This window comes from Bacillus rossius, chromosome 18, assembly GCF_032445375.1.
Source record: "Bacillus rossius redtenbacheri isolate Brsri chromosome 18, Brsri_v3, whole genome shotgun sequence".
NCBI classification, from domain to species: domain Eukaryota; kingdom Metazoa; phylum Arthropoda; class Insecta; order Phasmatodea; family Bacillidae; genus Bacillus; species Bacillus rossius.
Genome location: NC_086345.1, coordinates 18,394,345 through 18,415,027, shown reverse-complemented (window position 1 = coordinate 18,415,027; position 20,683 = coordinate 18,394,345). Strand labels below are relative to the sequence as shown.

Sequence of the window (20,683 nt, the reverse complement as noted above, 5' to 3'; positions counted from 1 at the left end):
TTTAAAAAAAGTGTTTTTTGATTTGTTTTTATAATTGTTTATCTCATCAATCTATAAAGGTTTGTTTTACTCTCTTGCTTTAAACTTATAAAGTAAATGTAATTAGTGATCATGATCAAATTAATAGCAAGGGCTAAAAATTTCAGATATTATGCTTGGGTTAGATGCTAAAAGAGGGCCTTGAATTTGAATCTAGTTCTCAACAGTCAAAAGTAAAATAATATACAATATAATCTCTGAACACAAATATGGAAGTTTTAAGTTTTGTAGAAATATTAAATCAATTAAATTTTTATTTTTAAGAGAACAGGGAACATAGTGGTACGGAATTCTTCTGACTCTTAAGGTACTGTAACGCGGACTCGTGTGTGCATCGTCGTTCTCCCTTGTTCGCAGTGTGTGAAGTCGGCGGCAGAGAAATCCGTCCACTACGCAGACGAGACGGGCATAGACGACAGCAGCGTCGTCACGTACTTGAACGACGCAGACGACAGTGACTGATCACTGGCGCTTGTTTTTGTTAACCTTCAGACTCGTGACCGTTCCGTGTAGCTAGCTACCCCTGTTTGCTGGTGTTGACTGTGCTGGGTGGGTTGGGGTTATCTCCTGTCCGTGAGAGAGTTTGTGAGATGTGATTTACACATCTGATCAAGACCAGAAACAATTCTGACAGGTATCATGAAAAAAAAAAAATAATAATTAAATAATGCTTCACGATTGGTTACTTTAGCTGCCTTGTAACCTGTTAGATAAGCATACTGGTGAATTATTTTTTATTGTTCATTTCATTAAAATCTGTTTAGTGTTAAAGGTTCTGCATGTATCTATATGTATTTTTTTTTTTGTGAAATTTCACTTAACAATTTTTTTTTGAAATTTCTAGGGGGGAAATTTTTAGTTGGTTACTTTTCATGATATCTGTTTGGTCAGTACAGATTTTTTTTTTTTTGTATTCAGGTGAAGAAATTGTAGAAAATTAGTATTTTATCTTCTTAGTTTAACATTGTGCGTTAGTACAATGTGTGGTGTTGACGTATGCTGGTCATTGTGTTTTTATTGTGCTGTGATATGCTACAAAAAAAGTGTATGTGATAAAACTCTGTGAAAACAGACAGTCCAAAGCTTACGTTTTAAATGTGTTTACTTAAAAAAAAACCGAAATCTAACAGTGTGCTGGCATAATGTTTGCTTGAAAAAATAGACGTATTTGGATTTTAGGCTGATACTACGAATAATCTATTACAAAGTTTTATACTTGCAAACAAATAGATTGGTTTGAAGTTACTATCAAAATTATTTTTACTGTCCCCTGAAGCATGGTCATGGATCCTTGGGGGGAGGGGGGGGGGATCCTTGGGGAAGGGGGAGCACTGGGGCCCGCTTGCACTTGAAAAATCATAACTGCGAAAGGGAGTTGATAAATGTAAACATCAAAACTATGTTTAATGGGAAACTTTCTGTATATATTGAAGTTTTCCTGCTTATTGTTTGTATGAAGGTCATTCAATAAGTAATGAGACAAATCAATGTGGATCAAAAACGGTTTATTTAATCAAAATTAAATTTTAGCTATTTTTCAACATAATCCACCCCCAACCCTTATACACTTGCCCCGTCCTTTCCTTAAGTTGCATGTGTCTCTGGCATAAAATTCCTTTGGCTGCTTTCGGAGCCACATTTGCACCTGAATCTTGACTTCTTCGTTGGAGCTGAAGTTTTTGTCGCGTAGAGCTTCCTTAAGGGGACACTTAACATATGAAAGTCTGAAGGGGCGCGATATGGACTGTAAGGAGGGTGTGGAAGAATCTTCCAGCCCAGTTTTTGAATGCACACTTGCGTTATCTGTGCTGTATGCGGCCGTGCATTGTCGTGAAACAATATCACACCTGTTTTCAAAAGTCTACGACAATTAGTATGAAATGCGGGCTTTAATTTGTTTTCCAGCATAGCAGTGTAATATTGACTGTTGATTGTTCATTGGTCTTCGAGAAAATCAGATAAAATAGGTGCTTGCAAGTCACAGAAAAGTGTAAGCATCACTTCACCACAGCAGATGGCTAGGTCTTTAATTTTTTTCATGTTAGAGAACTTGTGTGTTTCCACTCAAGGTATTGTCGGTTTGACTCAGGCTCGTAATAGTGAATTCATGTCTCATCGTCTGTTTCAGTTCTTTCAGAAAAAATCATCTTTCTCAGTGGAACATCGAGCTTTCAACTGTTTACTGATATGAAGCCTCGTTTCTTAGTGGGCGTCCGTAAGTTGTCTCGGAACACATCTCGTGCAGGTTTTCTTGTATTGCAGTTTATTTTGAATGCTGTTGTGGACAGTTCCAACACTTGCAGACACTTTTGCAGCTATAATTTCGACGGTGATTCTTCTGTTGTCACGGATTATCACGTCAATGCGAGATTCAAAGGAGGAATTGGTAACTTCGACTGGTATGCCACTTCGCTGCTCATCACCAATACTTTTGCAGGCACTTTTAAATTGTTCTACCCACTTAAATGTCCGAACGGTTTAAACAATTGTTCCCATATGCTTTTAACATCCTTGCATGGACATCGTCACTACCTTTAACATCTTCCGCTACTAAAAATCTAATCACGGCATGTGGTTCTTCCGTGGTGCAATTCTCAATCAGACTTGAAATCTTTGAAATGACTGATTTATAGGTTATGTTTACCAAATCGTATCGAACAGCTGATCGGAAATCATTGAAAGGATGCCAACTTAAACTTTTGAAAGGTTCACATTTATTAAATAAACTGTTTTTAGCTAAATTGATTTTTCTCGTTACTTATTGAATGACCCTCGAATATAGGCCAAAATATGGGCAGTATACAACGTACAAAGCACCCTATACATAGATGACTCGTGTCGGTTAAGAATCGCCTGCAAAATTCCTTTCCCCCCGCTCCCCCAACCCTACCCCTTGTGATTTTCCGCGGGCCTCCCCCTTGCAAGTCCTACAGATTTGTTATTTGTGCCCCTGCCCTGAAGTAATTGCTGACAATTTACCTACCAGAGTGTCTTCAGGTTCCAAAAGTCTCAAAAAAAAGTAACAAAATCTGAAAGACTGGTCACGAATGTTGCAGTACAGGAACGCTGCTAGAAGTCACAAAACTTCAATTTATAGCAGACCTTTTTAAAATTGCATTTTGGTTTATTGATGCCTCACTTGAGTTAATGGTTGCACTATGAACATAAAAAGTTGACGGAGACGCTTGCACTGTAGACTGATATTAAGACTTTTTTAGGGATTAAAGACTACCCGGGCACACATTCATTATGCGGAGCTTAAAAAAAAAATTACGCAATTTAAAAACTGTTCAAGATGTCAAAAGTGGTGTATGTTTATAAAAAAAAAGCATTTAAAACGTGCTGAGGGCGAACAAGTTGTTCTTTTCAAGTATTTCTTTTACAAGCTGTATTTTCAGAAGAGTTAAAATGGCTTGAACATGTGTTTTTAATGGAATTTTCAGGCATGAAACATCTGGTGAAAGCTCTTGAGAGCAGTCGCGGGTGTTGCATTACACATTGAGCTTCGTTTCTCGGCCATATAATTTTTTTTGGTTACTGCTGAAATCTCGTAGTCGCCGTACGCACGACAAGGGGACTCGCGCCAGTCCACAGCAGTGCCTTTAGAGGAGACGCAGCACCAGAAGCACCAATGAGCATCGCACTTATCATCCTGGCTCACTTTCACAAACACACCCCTGACCTGACCAGATCCCTTCAGGGATTGGAGGTTTAGTGCTTGCCTGGGATTAACTGGTTTCATCACGTAAGGAGAACAGTATCTCGGCTTCTTAAGTGCGCCGTCTGCCAGGGCACACTTATGGTACTCAGTGCTTCAAGGAAATACAACGCGATTTGAAAACTGCTCAAGCTATCCGAGTGGGGTCTGTTTTCGAAAAGCATCTAAGAATTCGCTGAAGACCCGAAAAGTACTTTTAATTTTGGATTAAGTTTTTAAACTGTATTTTTAGGAGAGTTAAAATGGCTAAATAAGCTTGTTTTCAGAGTAATCTTTACGCGTAAGATAACTGTTACAGATTCTTGAAAGCACTTAAGGGCCTTGCATTGTACATTTACCTCCATTTCTATGCCATATAATGTTACAGTCCCGCTCAAGTCTTAACAGTTGTCCTATGGAATGACAAGAAGATTGTGCACTAGTTCAGAGCCTTGCGCTTAGAGGCGATTACCGCGCTGGAAGCACCAGAGAGCATCACTAACACACATACACCCAGACTAGAGGGGCCCCTTAACGGCTGGAGGTGCAACTTTTTGCTTTAAAAATACTAATTCCTTCGTCATTTATTAATACATTTATTCACTCATTCACGCGTAGCATGCCCGCCTGCTCTTGCGAAAGCACGAATGTGAGATGGGTTTGATGTCAAAACTATATGTTTAGTGAAAACATTTTTTTTTTTTTTTAAAGTTTTCTGCTTATTACAGGCGTGTAGGCCGAAATATGGGAATTATACAACGTGCGACCACTTCGTTCAGAGATGTCTTGTGTTGGTTAACCCCACGCATGGAGACCCTCTTGCAAACCCTACAGATTTGTGCCCGTCAGCCAGTACCGAGCGTTCGAACGAGCCTAGTTGAAAGCCTCGTCATCGCGGAGGTCGTCGGCAGCCGACGAAGGGGCGGGACTATGAGGGGGAGGGGGGAGATCTTTGACGAAATGTTTCGAGCGAGGCCAGGTTAACGTGGAGTACCTTGAGAAAAACCCAAAGGGCGCAAGGCATCGACTGCCCATGTTTGCCAAATTGTGAAAAAAAGTACGGGATGTGTCCCGACAAGGAAATTGACCCCTTCACCACGTTTAGGGGTTATAAGCGATCTGACTGGTCGACCACTCTGCCCCAGGAATAAAAACAAAAATTTAGTAAGAACAAAGACTGATCAGTAAAGACAAGATTTTAATTATTTTATTTTGAAGACAATTTCGTGTTTTAAAACGTGTTATTTCGGTGTCATTGCTAGAGACAAATTTTTATGGTTTTATTTTTAGTCCATTATTTTAAAAAACAAGATTTTGGTGTTATTGTTTTTTTTTTTTGTATGAATTCTGTTTTGTAATACTTATTCCACCAAAATAGTGTGATGTTCATATGCTGCATTTTAGTAATAAAAAAATAATGTGTAATCAATTTACTTTGAATAGATACATTCAGAAGAATAAAAATAAATCGGCAAGTATTTGTTATTTAAAAGTGATTCAACAAGAGCTGCACGATCAAAGAAATAACTTAAATATTTTGTCTGGTCCGTGCCCTTTGGTATAGATTTCGTCCGGAAATTATGACATTTTTTGAATTTCAAACATGAAAAGTTTTTTATTTGTGATTTTAATAAAGTTTTGGATAAATGCTGTTTATTTACATGATATAACTAGCATTTTGGTGCTAGTTTATGGTGTTTTAACTTTTATTTCAGTGTTAGTATATGGCGTATAAATATTCTTTTCAGTGTTATTTCGGTTTTATCACAATTCAACATATATATTCTATCTAGTTAATGTTTTTATTTTTATAAATTTGTTTTATCTGTAAAGATAGTATTTCATTTGAAGAAAAACTACGTTCAGATATTTCTTAATATTAATTTCACCAAAATTGTGCCACATTGATTGATATGTAATGCCCTCATGCAGTAAAATAATTTGTAATAACCATGTCTAGAGCAGAACTATTTGGAATAAGAATAAATCAAGTGTTTGTGTGTGTGAAAAATGGTACCGACATAAGGAATGTAAAAAAATGAGTTACTATGTAGTGAGAGATGTAAGCTCAAAGAAAACAAATTATTTTTTTTTTTTCCAATCCTTTTAAATTATATATGTATTTTGGTACAAACTTCTTGCTGAATCCATTTTGTGATTTTAGTTTGTTTTTTTTGTTCTAATGCTGATTAATGTGATGATTTCAGTTTCATTTCGGTGCTTCTCGATGTATTAACTTGCATTTTGCTGTTATTTTGGTTTTATCCCAATATAATCTTGTCATTACTGATGAGGACTCTGGATCTCTTCAAAGTAGTTTTCAGTGTATATTTTCAAAACCCTATAAGATGTTTTTCATTTGATAACACTTCAGTATTAAGTATTTTCATAATTAATTACTGTAATAAAGGTTTTTTCAGTTACATTGTAAACACTTATTGTAAAAAAATTATTTACCAAGTGTTATTTGGTTGATTGCTTACTTTGTACTTATCCATCAACACTAAATATGATTTTTTTTTCTTTTTATATATAAATATATATAATTTGCAGTAAATTGTAGGTTGTGTACCTAAGTAGGGTTTTTTTCAGTTGATAATACTTCTTATTATATCAGCTTAGCTTGGTAACATATGCACATTCATATAAAGATTGCATTGTATGTAGATGTACCTTGTGTTGCAAAAATTTCACTTAAGCCTGTGCAGGTTCTGGTAAATTTTAGAGCGGATGGCAGCACATTGTTTCATATCACAGACATTTATACTTTATTAATTTCCTTTTTCACGTACGTATTTATCTGATTTATATATGTTTGTTGTTCAATGGGAATGTTTGTATTATGGGTTTCTTGTAGTTTAATGTAGATTATGTGTAAATATTTATCATTACAGTAATCTTGTTCTAGGTTAAAAGCCCTGTTTGTATTTCAAAAATTCAAAGTGTTGATGGGTTGAACCGAATTTATGCCGGTGAATCTTCCATTAAGAATCAGAATGGAAGTATCAGAATTTTCAAATATTTTAGTACATACCATATCTACTCAATCATAGAATTATTTATATAACCTTGAGTATATAATATGATACCTAGTATGTTAAGATGTTAACACTCTTTCAATATGTTAAAGATAATACATGTTGGTCTACAGTAGTTTCTCTGTTTCAATTACAGATGTATAGCTGTTGCAACATTTTGAATGAAAATAGTGTTTTTTTTTTTTTTTATCTAAGGTGTATCATTAGGTTTCCTTGTAAATAACTGGATACATTTTCATTAATACATAAGTATCTCTGAATTTATAGTAGGTTCAGAAACTCTCAAGTATACTAAAAAAAATTGAGAATTTTCTGAATGTGAGAGTTTATTTAGTACAATTAATGAATTGGGAATAGAATCGTGTTTGAAGAATACAAAACTGATTCACTGCTATTTGAAAGTACATATGACTATTCGAAGTGCCTGCCTGTGTTCATTTCATTGTTATCATGTCACTTGGTGGAACATTTGTGATTATAACGGATACCCGGGAATGTTAGAAGGAGTGTTATTTAAATTTTTTCCTGCACAGTTGCTTAGTTTTCGGTGTACCATTAAAAGGTCTCTTGTAATATGTTCTGTAACACTTTCCCCGCATTTTGTTAATCAGTAAGTTTGCGCAAATTTATTCATTCCATAATTAATTTTGTTAATTATTTGCTTTTGCGATTTTTCTGCAGTTATTGTTGGTCCCACTTTTATTTTCACGCAGTAGAATTATAATTACGTAATAGAGACAAGATTTTACTCCACTAAAATAGTGATAAAATTTCTTTGCAGCATTTTTACCATAAAATAATGTAATAAATTGGTCTAAAACAGATAAATTCAGAACAACAAAAATAAATTGGCGAGCATTTTTGGTTTAAAAGTAATCCAAAAATAGATGCGCGATAAAACAAATTAAATGAAATTTTCTCATCCATGCACTTTGGTACTTCAATTTTTTGTCGGTAAAAAAAAAATGCATCCTTGAATTTCAATTATTAAATTTTTTAAATGCTACTTAATTCCATGATATAACTTGTATTTCCGAGCTATATGGTGTATTAACTTTCATTTCGATGTAATGAGATGTTTTTCGCATGCTTTTTGGTGTTATTTCAGTTTTGTCACAGTTCACCGTATAATCATGTCCCTAATGATTATATGTTATGCCAGGGTGAAGTTCAAGTGTGTAACGTCCTGAGTAACTGTGCGGGCTTTGGTGTGTTTCCACCGCCACTTCCGGTTACTTCTCGCTGGCTACGGGCTCGAGAAATTTGTGCGTGCTGATCTCCGAGTTGCGAAATTGGCGTGCGCCTCTGCAGGAACGCACGTGTGCAAAGTCTGACTGGCCTCGGAGTAGTCGCAACCTTCAATTGTTTTGAATCACAAAATAGGATCCCATGCATAAGCAAATATGGAGATGAATGCACCGCAAATGTACGTTGTGCGTCGTTCGTCAATGTCGGGAAATGTTCTGCGAGCCCTGGAGAATATTGCGTCGAAACCTGGGTAGTGCTGATAAATTTGGCTGGATTTTATTATTTAGCCTTTGAACATGTTGATAGCTCCAGATTACAGTGAAATCTCAGATGAAAAAAACTTTCATTTTTAATCCTTAATAATAAAAGTACTTTTGTGTCTATTTTGAAACGTTGTAGGGATTTGAAAGCCAGAATTACTTTGAAATGAAGTACTTTGTAATGAGATTTCACTGTATTCGAGTCTGCATCATCAGATTTTGGTTGTAGTTGTTCGTAGATTATTATTTATGAAAATCTGTACTTCATTTCCATTTTTTTCCCACAATTAGTTGCTAGGTTAATGCTGGTTTAATGTTTTGGTGTGATTTTCTTTTCTGTCAAAAATTCAGACTTTAAATTAATACAAGACCAAAGGACAACCATAGATTTAGCATATTCTTAGAGTTTAATTTTACTTAGTGTGTTACATGACCTAGCATTCAAAAAGTATTTTGTGCAGGTTTACATTTGTGTTTTTCTAGAATCCATTTCCACAGTTGTATCTTTGACTCTGGATTTCAGTGTGACAGTTCCATAAATGTTTATTTTTATTATTATTATTTTTTAGGTAAATATGCTTGAAAACTTGTGGTGTTTTTTTTATTATTATTTAGCTTTGTAACAGTGCTTTATGGTAGCAAAATGGTTGTGGTATTCAACTAATTAAGCTGCATTTCATGTACCAAAGATAGTGTATTGAACAGTTTTTTTGGGCTATTCTACTTGTATTACTTGTTACGACTGGCACTATATAATTTTTCTTGTTTTCTCAAGGTGGAATTTTTCATGTAAATAATGAGATAATGGAATTTTTTTTTTGTGTTTCTGGTAAGTGTTTGTTATCAACTAGTCTCAGGCGGCACAGTTATGGTAAAAATATCAATATTATCATAACTAGTTTCTTGTGGGGCTTGTGGTGAAAATATATAGTTGTGTGAATGTTGCATTGTGTGCAGTTTTTAATGTTGACCCGTGGAAATGTGAATGTCTTGAAAAAGTCTCAAAATAAACATCTGTGCTGTAAGTCATGAAACTTAAATTTCCATCAGCGTTTTGCTACTTCAAATTTTATTTTTTTGACTTCTCGCTTCATTTAATGGTCCCACATAAATATAAAAAGTTGGAGACTTTCAAGTACTTCGGGTGGAAATTATTTCCTTGGCACGTGCCTGCGAATAGAAAATTGAATATGTATTACATGTTTGTATCTTTAATTTTCCTAATTAGATTTTGTGTTGATAATAAAGATCCTGGAATTGTTTCACCAGGTATTTGTAGACATCCTGTAGTTTTGTAGATAGTTCTGTATAATTTATTATTTGGTGAAGATTGCTATTAAATTGATTCTACGGTCAATATGTTATAAATGACAAAAGATTAATACATTCATTGTAGTTCAAAATCATTTTACAGATTTATATGTCTCACTCTAATTTGGTGTTTGGTTGCTTTTGACTCAAATTTTGTTGGTTTAAGAGTACTTTGCAGATATTATTCACTTTTTGTAATTTTTGTTGAGTGGTTTTTATCAAGTGAATGGGAAATTTTAGCTGGTCAGAAAAAGTATTTAAAAGTGTTTAATTTTAATATTTTAAACTTGCTTGAAAAGGTTATGTTCCTAGTTGGATGGCAGTGAAAAGAACTGTTTTTTTTTAAATATCATTTGTCAACTTGAGTAAATAGCCTATATGATTGTGTTTTTTAGCAAATATTTAGTGCTGTACACCATATATTATTACCATAAATGGATTCCTAAGAACCAAGTGTTCAACAGCTTTAATTAAGTTTACAAAATTGAGATTTTGTGGAATTCATTACCAATGCTGTTTTTGGACTAATCAATTTTGTGCCATATCTTCACTGTTTTATGCCTAGAAATCCCAAAGATGTTCATGGTTTCAAGATCCCTAGAATTTTTCACTTTTGCACCAAACATTTGTTGCATTCGAGCTACTTTTGAACGTGTATGAATTCTTGCTGAGTTTTTATTTCAGTAAAGAAGCAGTTGAAAGAAGTAACTATACAGTAGGGCCGCGACGTCTTGGCGTGTCGTTTTGCGGGGAAGCGGGGAAGAGTAAATGAGAGGGGAAGCAGCTGCGCGCGCACATCAGCCGCTATGCGGTTCATAGCAAAAACATCAGGCGCCACGCTCAAAGTCTGAAGTGATCAATGGAGCCCGACGCAGGACATTCAAGATACAATAAAGTAATACATAGTGGGGAGAGGGGAATTATTAGTAGTGTAATCAAGTGTTGTGATGAAGCTGCCAACAAATGTCTGCTAGTACCTCTTGCAAAAGCAACCGAAAGAGCTGCGCGATACACAGATATAAGCCAAAGATCAGTTTCGCGCATCCGAAAACACAACAGAGAGACGCCAAATAAAAAACAAACAACAACATTATAAGTATTTAAACGCATTCCCCGTAATTTCACCCGCGGTTTGTTTGTTTTGCATTTGGCAATTTTCCAAACTTTCTGCACCGCTTGTTAGAATATTTGTTAGCTACAAGTGTAGCCAATATTGCTACACATTATATTGCATTATATTACATGATATTATATTACGCTATATTACATTACATACATTATACAAACACATACATTATATATTGCATTATATATTTTATTATATATATGATTTTATGATATATATTAATGTATATTATATTAATATATTATTTATTTACAATTTATGTGTTTATATTTACATATATGTAACACTCCTTTATTTGACCGTGAAACAGCCTCTCGTGTTTAATTATTCATTTCAAGCCAAAAAAAAATGGGAAACGTTTGTTGTCAGTTGATGACTTTGATAGAAGTGCGATCAGAGACACTAGCCACAAATTATATGCAGTAAAAAAAGTGGTTTCCACAACAAGGAAATTACTGCCAGTTTTGAAAGAAAAAATCGAATGGAGTTGGGGAATGACATCGCTGCGTTAAATACTCAAATAAATGGGTTTTGTGTGGAGAAGAAGCCAAAATAAGCGAATACTTCTTCTCGAAAGATCTGATGTTGTTGCTTGGCGATCACGGTACCTGACTCAGATGAAACAGTGCAGGGAGGCTGGGAAGAAGATATTTTACATGGATGGATCCTGGGTTGACACTAATTTAACCTTTCAGAAATATTGGCAAAAGAAAGGTGACTTTGAAGGTGTAATGGCAACAGGAAATGCACAGACTGATAGTTGTAAGCGTTGGTTCTAGGCAGGGCTTACTTCCCGGAGCCTCTCTTGTTTATAAAGCAAGCACAACAACAGGAAACTATAAAATACGCGAGGATGGTTTGTTATAAATATGGTTTTCGGCCCGCTCGAAATGACTAAAATGGTTCTTTTAGAGTGCTGTTATGGAAAAAATACCAACCCGTGTGCATAAAAGTGGTAAGGTTCTTGAAGTGCGTGAAAGTGTCATGTCGATCGTCTTCACATTTCAGCCAAACCAAATGGAAAAGAAAGCATCAGCGAGGGAGTTACATGCAAGTCTTAATTAATTGTATTTCCTACAGCAACCTACAATTACAAATTTAGTTCTTAACTTTAAAGAATTGTATAGCTATGTTTAACTATGTTTAACTAAGCTGCCCAGTCGAGAAAATGGTGCACTACCTTTAAATAATAAATTACCGTAAAGCATTATCGCATCTTTGTATCATTAAGATCTGCGCTGTGTTGCACCGTACGTGGGATTGTTCTCGACTAATGTTTTCGGAACGCCATGAAGACTTCCAGGCCGTTGCTATCTGCGGAGCAGGCAAGGCGGGACGTGTCGATTACAAGGTCGCTGAGCTCTAGGGAGTCCACCCGCCAAGACGTCGCGGCCCTACAGTACTTTTCTTGACACGTCATTGAGTGGAAAATGTTTTAGGACAGAATATGTGTTGGTCATAATTTTGTGTTGCAGTTAACGGGAATGGCCTGTCAAGTTTGTTCCAAAATCTTCGGATGACCTGGAACGCTTTATACATAATGTTTCAAAATTCATAAGTCACAGTAAGAATGAATGCTCTTAACTCAGGCGGTGAAGCACTGGGGGGTGCTCATAAGGGGTGCAACAACTAAATTTCCAAAGGGGGGCATTATACCTATTTATAAAGAATCATCGATCCCCCCTATTGAAGTGGGGGGTCCGGGGGTCCTCCCCCGGAAAAATTTGTATTTCAAGGTGGAAAATGGTGCAATTTAAGCAGTTTTATTATCTAAAAATTGATTACACAGCACTTCTTTGCCCCCGTTTGCCCCCACTTCAAGGTCTCAGAGAGGGGGGGGGGGGGGTCAAATTACCCTTGCTCCCCCCCCCCCCCTGTTGTTGCACCCCTGGTGCTCATGAAAGCACAGTTGACTGCAACCTGTCTTTTTTTGCTGTGGATCTCCGAGATGGACACACGCGTCAACCTAGAAAAGATAGACATGCATCACAAGTACGGGTGTACATTTTGCTGGGCCACTTAACTTCTGCGGCAGGTACCTTGATATTTTGGAGAGGGGTCTCGTTTTTACACCAACCTGGCTTTCACGGACATTGTCTGAAGTAGCTTGGCTTCTGTTTTGTAGCCGTGTCCTTGGCGAATAATTCACCGACGTTTCGGTCGACATTGCAGTCGCCATCATCAGGGAGCAGTAACCTACTGAGAAGGTCTGAATTATTTGCCAAGGACACGGCTACAACCCAGAAGCCAAGCTACTTCATAACACCTTTTGACAGGTTTCAGTATTCCTACACTTCAAGTGTAATGTTGATAAATTTTAATGGTGTAAATGATAAAAAAAAAATTGACTTGAATTTGAAGTTTATGTATGTGTGAAAGGTGCATTGGAATTGTTTTGAGATGCACATAGTACTTACAGATTTGGTGCATGCTTTGTTCGTAACGAACGTGAGCACAAGTTAACCAAAGTGCTTCAGGATAAATGTTGTTCCTATTTTCTTGAATTTTTCTGAACAAAACATTTGTGCATTTATTTTACAATATCATGTGATGATGACTTGTTAGTGAAATATGTGAAAAGCATTTATTTAGTATCTGGTGTTCTATCCGTAGCAATAAGATAATGACAATAGTCTATGCGTTGTTATCAAAATGTTATGCATTTCATCTGTAATGACTTTTTGATGTATATTTAATGGGAAGTGCCGTAGAGTAAAATTGTTTCAGGAGAAATGTGGTGGTTGTTATTTTTAATGATTATATTTTCTTTTGTTTTTATGTAGCTTGCAGGATATGCATATGTATGTAACTTATTTTAAAATGGTTTATTACGTGCTATAATGAAGATTAATTTTAGACTATTCTATCTACTAGTTGCATTACATACTATACCTAGAGTAAGAAATATTTTATCTGTTAGTTTCTGTACCATGGCATTTTTTGTCGGTATATCGGTCAACATCGTTTTAAGCAGCACACGCGCTCATTTTGCTTGGCTCGGACTGTTCCTTCAGTCACAATTAGCTGCCAAACGGGTTGTCATATGTGTAAAGTAGTGGTACATATTGTTAAAATGAAGAAGAAGGTATTATCATTGTGGTTTCTTAGTGACAGGTTAGTTTAACTTTTGATAAGTTTCTGGGTTCATAATAAAAAATTTAATGAGAAATGATTATGGTGAATTTATCATCTGTTACCAGATTTGCTTCAGGATTTCATAATGTAAAGTAACAAGATTTTTTGTGCCAGTACGAAAAATATACTATTGAGAAAAAAAATGGAACACACGTGTTAAAAAGTTGATAGCTTTCGAGGAGCATTTAGGTGTTTGTGCTTGAGTAAATACGTGTATATTTGTGTAGATAGAATTAGGTGCAGTGAATTTTAAAATTTATTCTTAATAATTTTCACCATTCTGACTATAATTACATGTGTAAAAAAAAAAGTAAACGTATTCATAAAATCAGTACACGTACTCTCAAAAGATACAACCATCAACATTGTCGCCTTGTAGACTGATCGCACCTTCAGAAAAGCAATCCAGGTCCGATGCCAAAGCTAGGCGATAGCAAAAAATTTCCGAGACAAACAAGCCAACCTGTTCCGATCAAGTGTGCGACCTTCTATTTGAAAGCATTCATTCATATGATTGTCGACTGGTTCGAACCGAGCTGATCCGAGCTGAACAAGTGTGCGTCCTTCTTTTACGGGAATACCTAAGGAAAAATTAATATATAGTACAATGATATTCAAAACAATTTGTAGAAAGGAAAAAAATGTTCACAAACACTGAGTGATTAAAGACGCCAGTGTCGCAGTGGGACGACTTGATGATCAAGATAAACAAACGCCAGAATCCACTCGAAAAAAAATCCAAACGAGAGAGGCTCGATGGATGCTGGGATACAGAACGAGCCGAGCTGAAGAATGCTGACAGTTCTTGGAATGCGAATGAGCTATTTGTTCTCACTGGATGATGGTGTGCGAGAATTAAAGCTGCCAAAGTTAGGACGAAAACGTATCAATTTTTTTCATTACGGGTATTAAGCGTGTAGTAAATCCATGAAACCAGTGTCGGTTGAATTGTTAAATAGTTGTTACCATTCATCTATGAGACTTGGTTTAGAAACTCTGCAAGAAACGTAAGTAACGCAAGTTACAAAAAGTGATACAACAATATTTTCAAAGAGCCGTTTATAAACTACTTACGGCTCAAAAACACAACACAAGCATCTGCTAACTTTCAACCGTTCAACTGCTTACATTTCCACCGTCCATATTTGAAATTAAATTTTCTGAAAACTTTCTAGTTCACAGTCATTATGTGCATAGGAAAATACAATTTCTTTTTATGTAAATTAAGTTTTCACATGTACATAAAAATTTTGCACAGTGACAGAAAATAACACTCTTAAATCATATTATTGACAGTTTCATATGGTCTCATGATAAAACATAAATTATCAAAAAAAAAAAAGGGAAGAATTTTTTTTCTCTTTTTTACAATTTCTAGTTGTAAGGTTGGTGTCATCTTGCTACACTCTTGCTTTATAGACTGATGATTTACTTGCATTGATTGTATTTTTTGCATACCTGGCGTAGTTTATTAACCCAGCCTTACAGATAAATTATGCTACTCAACATGAAGTACATCTTATATCTACAGGTTAATTTTTCTAGAGGTACCAATGATTTAAATTGGATTGTATGTTAGAATCGATGGTGTCTTAGATTCGAGGTAGAATGGCATTATGTGGGATAATTTTTTTATTGGATACTTCGCAATAGGGTTTTACGTAGACTGAAAATAATTGCTTGTTTAAGAAATTATTACTTCAGTTAAATTATTTCTTCTGTGCTGGTGTCCAATATTTTAGGTTTGAGGTTGTGCAAAGATTAAATAATATTATAATTATGTACACAGCAGGTTTCAGTAGATATGTTAAACATGTCACTATTGATTTTACAATTGTTTTAAAATTAAATTCTATAAATTTGAAAATTTAGTTTAATTCTTTGTTCTTATTGAAATGTACAAGCATTATATTAGCTTTGTAATGTGGGACCTCTTGGTACCTATATTATTATTCTTTCAAAATAAAGCTTATTTACATGTCTTGATCATAGAGACGAGATGTTTGTAAGAATTGAGAGATAAATTCATTAGCAATTTGGATTTAGAATTGTCTCATTTATGTTGATTATAGGTTACCTTATTAATAAATCAACTTTATGGTGAGATATTTTCTAATGGTTTATAAGTTATTTACATTTGCATATCTTTTTTCTGTTTTTATAACTTTGTTTTATAAACCCTACGATGTTATTTTACTTTTTGATGACATATTATTTCAAATATACCAGGTATGTTTACCTGTTTGAAACTTTAAACTTAATTATAAATGATATGTGTATATCAACTGTAATTCAGTATGAATTAAAATTACTTTGTCTCCATAATAAATATATTTTTGTATTCTGCTTATGTTATTACAATAGATTCTGTATAGTCATCTTGTTATTGTAAGTAAATTTGTAGATGTAATATACATATATACATAGCCTCTGTTTGTGTAGTAATAAAGGAAATGTTAAACAGGTTCCAAAATTTAATTTTTTTTTACCCTTTCATTATTTTACAGTAAAACTTTGTTGAGAAAATCCTCAAAATACTTAGAAATTTAGACTTTTTAAAATGGAAATTTTATTAAAAGGGTAAAATTTATGTTTTTATTTGTCCAGTGCTAGATTATTAAATTTATTATGCAAGAAATTTTATCAAGGGGATTTTCATAAGACCGATTCACTCACTATATTTGAATGTACAGTTTACTTTGTGAACTGAAGGAATAAAACCAATATTTACATTGCCTTTTTTTTTTTTGCCAAAATTTTTACCCTCTTTTATTGCACAATTGTCGCACTCGCATAATCGTCACACCTATATTTGGGCCGTCAAAATTGGGATAAAAAAACTTCACGCTTAAACGTCGCATGTTGTTTTTGGTCCTGCTATTAGATGCCGAGCCCTTTTTGTAGGTATCTTTTCCCCTATAAAACGATGTCTTTTAAAGTAGATCTCTAATATTTATTTGGACATTACCACTTATTTAATTAACGGAAGTACGAAGTTGTCTGACGTGTAAATTTTCTTTTAAAGACGTTTTTAAACGTTATTTCCTTTATCTGACCGTCTGACTCGCCGCCGTGTACTGGTGTAGGTATCTTTTCGGTATAAAACAATGTATTTTAAAGTAGAAATCTAAAATTTAATTTGGTCATTACCATTTACTTATTTAATTAACGGAAATACAAAGGTGTCTGACGTGTAAATTGTCTTTTAAAGACGTTTTTAAACGTTATTTCCTTTATCTGATCGCCTGAGTTGCCGCGGTGTACTGCTTTGTAAACATGTATCCAGTGCTAGTTGACATCATTCATGTTTGGTTATGTTGCTTCCCGTATAGAGCGCGTGCAAGTAGTCGAATATCAATATCTCGCCGATTCATGCAATTGCACACACTCTGTCGAGTGCTGAGTTAACTACATTTGATAGCCCGCATTCTTTCGTGGCTAGTGTATACTACGGCGGTACTTACGCGTTAGTTCACTACACAGATTCAAGTCGCTTGCGTTCGGGTCACAGATTTTGTTTTTCCATCTAAAGTTGAAGAAAGGTTTTTGTTTAACGAATTATTAATATAAATTGTTTGGCGTGGTCTTGTATACTCCACCTTTTTTTTAAATAAACGTACTTTCCATGAACGGGTTTTGTCTTTACGAATAACTTTACCTAACAAAATTTTTTATTTTTATTTATAATCGTCGCACCCCTACTTTTCAAACTTGATTTTAGAATAAAATGTGCGACAATTATGCGAGGAAACACGGTACATACAGTTGAGTAAATGATGTGCATGTATCTCAAAAGTACAGTAGATCTTTTTCCACATAATTCATTATTTTTAATCAACTTCAGTACAGTATTTTTACATTGGTAGAGTTATTACAAATTTGCTTTTTCTTTTACATGGACACAGTATCGTAGACAGGATATGTGTATGGGGGGTGTTAAGAAGCATGGCGCCCCCGTATTAAAGCGGGGAGTTCGGGGGTCCTCCCCCGGAAAAAATTGGATTTTACGGTGTAAATTATTGTTATTTTAGCAGTTTTCGGTTCTTAAATTTAAATATTGTAATAGTAAAATTTTTATTAATTTTAATATGAAATTTGTTGAGTGATGAATAGGAAATTAATTAAATATTTGGTGCTAAAGGGGGGGGGGGGGGGGTGTTTCAACCCATGAAACCCCCCCCTGGCTACGCCCATGCATGGACATATATTTTGAAGAGAATCTAATTGTTTGGAGGGGGGTGGGAGAAGTATGGATTAGATTCCCTGGAAAATTAAATAGCCCAGGGCTCCGTAACAGCATGGCAGACTTTCAACATTTGCTGAGATGGCCAATGTTAACATGGTGTACAGCAGCGGTGGCACTGGACTTTGCGGGGCCCTCCCCCGGAAAATTTTAAAAAATGTACTCTTTCAAAGAACATCACAACCCAAACTGTAACTTAAAATGTCGACAATGGTATTTGCTTATTTATTTTAGGATGTTCTGATATTATTTCCTGATAAATTATCCTCAGATCAGTTTTACAAATGCTTACTGAAGAATTTCCGGTAGAATCGCTTCATTGTTCGCGACGGTAAAAATCTTCGAATTTTTTTTTTCTATTCTGAAATCATGATTTGAAATGGGTATTGAACAGTAAATGTAAGTTACAAGATAATAAAAATTAAATTTTCCTTTTTTTTTTTTTTGCATTAATGTGAATTATTTTTTTCCATTATAACGCTATACAAATTGAAGAAAAAAAATTTCAAGCACCCGCGTGGAGTCCCGGGCGATTGCCTGGCTCGCCCTGCCCTGCAGGAGCCCCCGGTGCACAAGAAGGCTAGAGGAGTCGTAGCAGAGAAAGTTCATGCTTACCAATGACGCTTCCCCAACAGATGTGCGCCGAATGGGAAGAAGACCTTTGTATGTCTCGACCGGCGACCACGTGAATCCCGGTTGCATACTCTCGGCCAGTGAAGCGTGGGCTGCCCGTGGAATCCAAATTCGCGTGCTACTGTTTGCGCCTGTTCCTTTGCAGGGTTTCTTTCCCAGACCAGACACATGTCCCTTGACAAAAATTGCTTGTGTTTTAACATTCCCCTGCCACCCATTTAATTTATGCTCCATCTGAAGATTCTTTGTAATTACAGCACATTACCAAAACCTTTACAGAAAATGTTAGATATATATATATATATATATATATATTTTTTTTTTAATGTATACTTCTATGTTTTTTTCTTCTTGTTTGACGTGTAAAGATTTGAGAGATGTGGGTCTGATACCTACAGTGAAGTGACTCATTCCGTAAGAACTAGACCAGTAGTGGCCGGCCCGTGTTCGGCTAAGCTTGGGTAGTAGAAATTGCAACGCCTACAGAAATTGCAACCTCAATACGTTTTTAGCAAAACGCCAGAGAAAAATTTATAAGTACAATGGTATTTAAAAAACAGTTTTACTAAGCTGCTCTATAAAAAAAAAAATAATTCACATGGGTGTGACTGTTCAAAAAGTTGGTCAATTGGGAAATGTAACCCGCTAGAAAACAGGTACACTGTACTGAAATGAAAACAGACAGTGATGATAAACTACAAACAAACTAAAAAATTGCCGGCAGCTCAGTAATGTGACAGAGCAGCCAAGTTTAAATGCCGGAATCCACCAAAAATATCTAAACGGGAGCTGTTCAATCGGAGCCCGGATTACATAATTTGTAGAAATGTCGAATACCAGACGAGAGATCTGTTTCCAGAAATATAAAATGTATACAACATAACAATTTCTTGCAAAATTTCTATTTGTTGAATGTACTGTCCAACTGCGGTAATTGAGAGCTATGATTTTACTGATAGAACTAGTCCACAAACTAGTCCTTAATGGTACTTATAACAATGTTTTTAAGAAAATCTGTAACTTCAATTTTAACTATGGTTTTACCAATTTATCTTCAAAAAATTTGATTTTTTTTTAGTAAATTATGCTTTGGTTAGTTTTATAAATTTTTACGATAAAATTCTGGTAAAATTGCATTATTATAGGTGGCAATAAAATATTTGAATGTTGTTCTAATACAATATTAAGAATTTAAATTTATCAGCACTTTAAATGATGCATGCTAAAGCAATTTAATTTTTCTTTTCCATTAATGACCAGAATTTTCACAGAAAAACAGGGGAAGTAAAAATGAAAAGGCTGGCATAGGGCCCTAAGTGATAGCCTGGCTGTAAACATGGCATAAAATCAGGGAAAATGGAGAGGGTTGTCTAATTTTTATATTAAAGGGCCATACAAAAAATCAAATCATTTAGCTTGCTATTCATTTAAATGATTGATACCCTTGGTTTTGTATAATCTCCATTATAGAGTGAAGTACCCACATTTATGACATTTTATTTTTTTATTCTATAAAATCATTTCACCTTAGGGAAAGAACTGAACCTATTCAAATACAAGGGCATGTTATATTTCTCAATCGTGCAAAATTGTCTTGCTAGTGGTGTAATTTATAAGATTAAAGACAGTGGTTAGCTGTAGCTGCTTTTTTACCCTAGTAAAGAAATATTGATACTAAACATTTAGCTTGGTGAACTGTTGAGTGGGATGGGGAATCGGAACTACAAGATGTGTCATTTTGTTGGCCACCCTGATTTGAAAAATTACATTTCCCAAGGGCACTGGGAAGATACTGGGTGACCATCAGTATTAACAACAGCTTTTTTAAAAAAAATATCCACATTGTTTTTTGGCTTGTTGTAACCCGAGAAAAAGATGTAGTTTTAACCAAAGTGTTCACGAGCTCACGCTAAAAAGGATATTTACTTCAATACATTCAAAGTATCTTTAAGT

The 20,683-nt window shown here is 35.0% G+C and overlaps 1 protein-coding gene across 5 annotated transcripts in view; it reads left to right on the top strand.

The window, feature by feature from the left end:
* Window positions 1–16,595, top strand: part of LOC134541432 (START domain-containing protein 10-like) — a 31,402-nt gene extending 14,807 nt beyond the window's left edge. For all 5 annotated transcript variants that reach the window (XM_063384881.1, XM_063384882.1, XM_063384878.1 and 2 more), the window contains exon 7: window positions 397–16,595. In XM_063384881.1, the coding sequence (XP_063240951.1) occupies window positions 397–501 (105 nt within the window). In that variant the 3' untranslated portion in view covers window positions 502–16,595. The remainder of the gene's footprint in view (window positions 1–396) is intronic.
* Window positions 16,596–20,683: the final 4,088 nt, after the last annotated feature.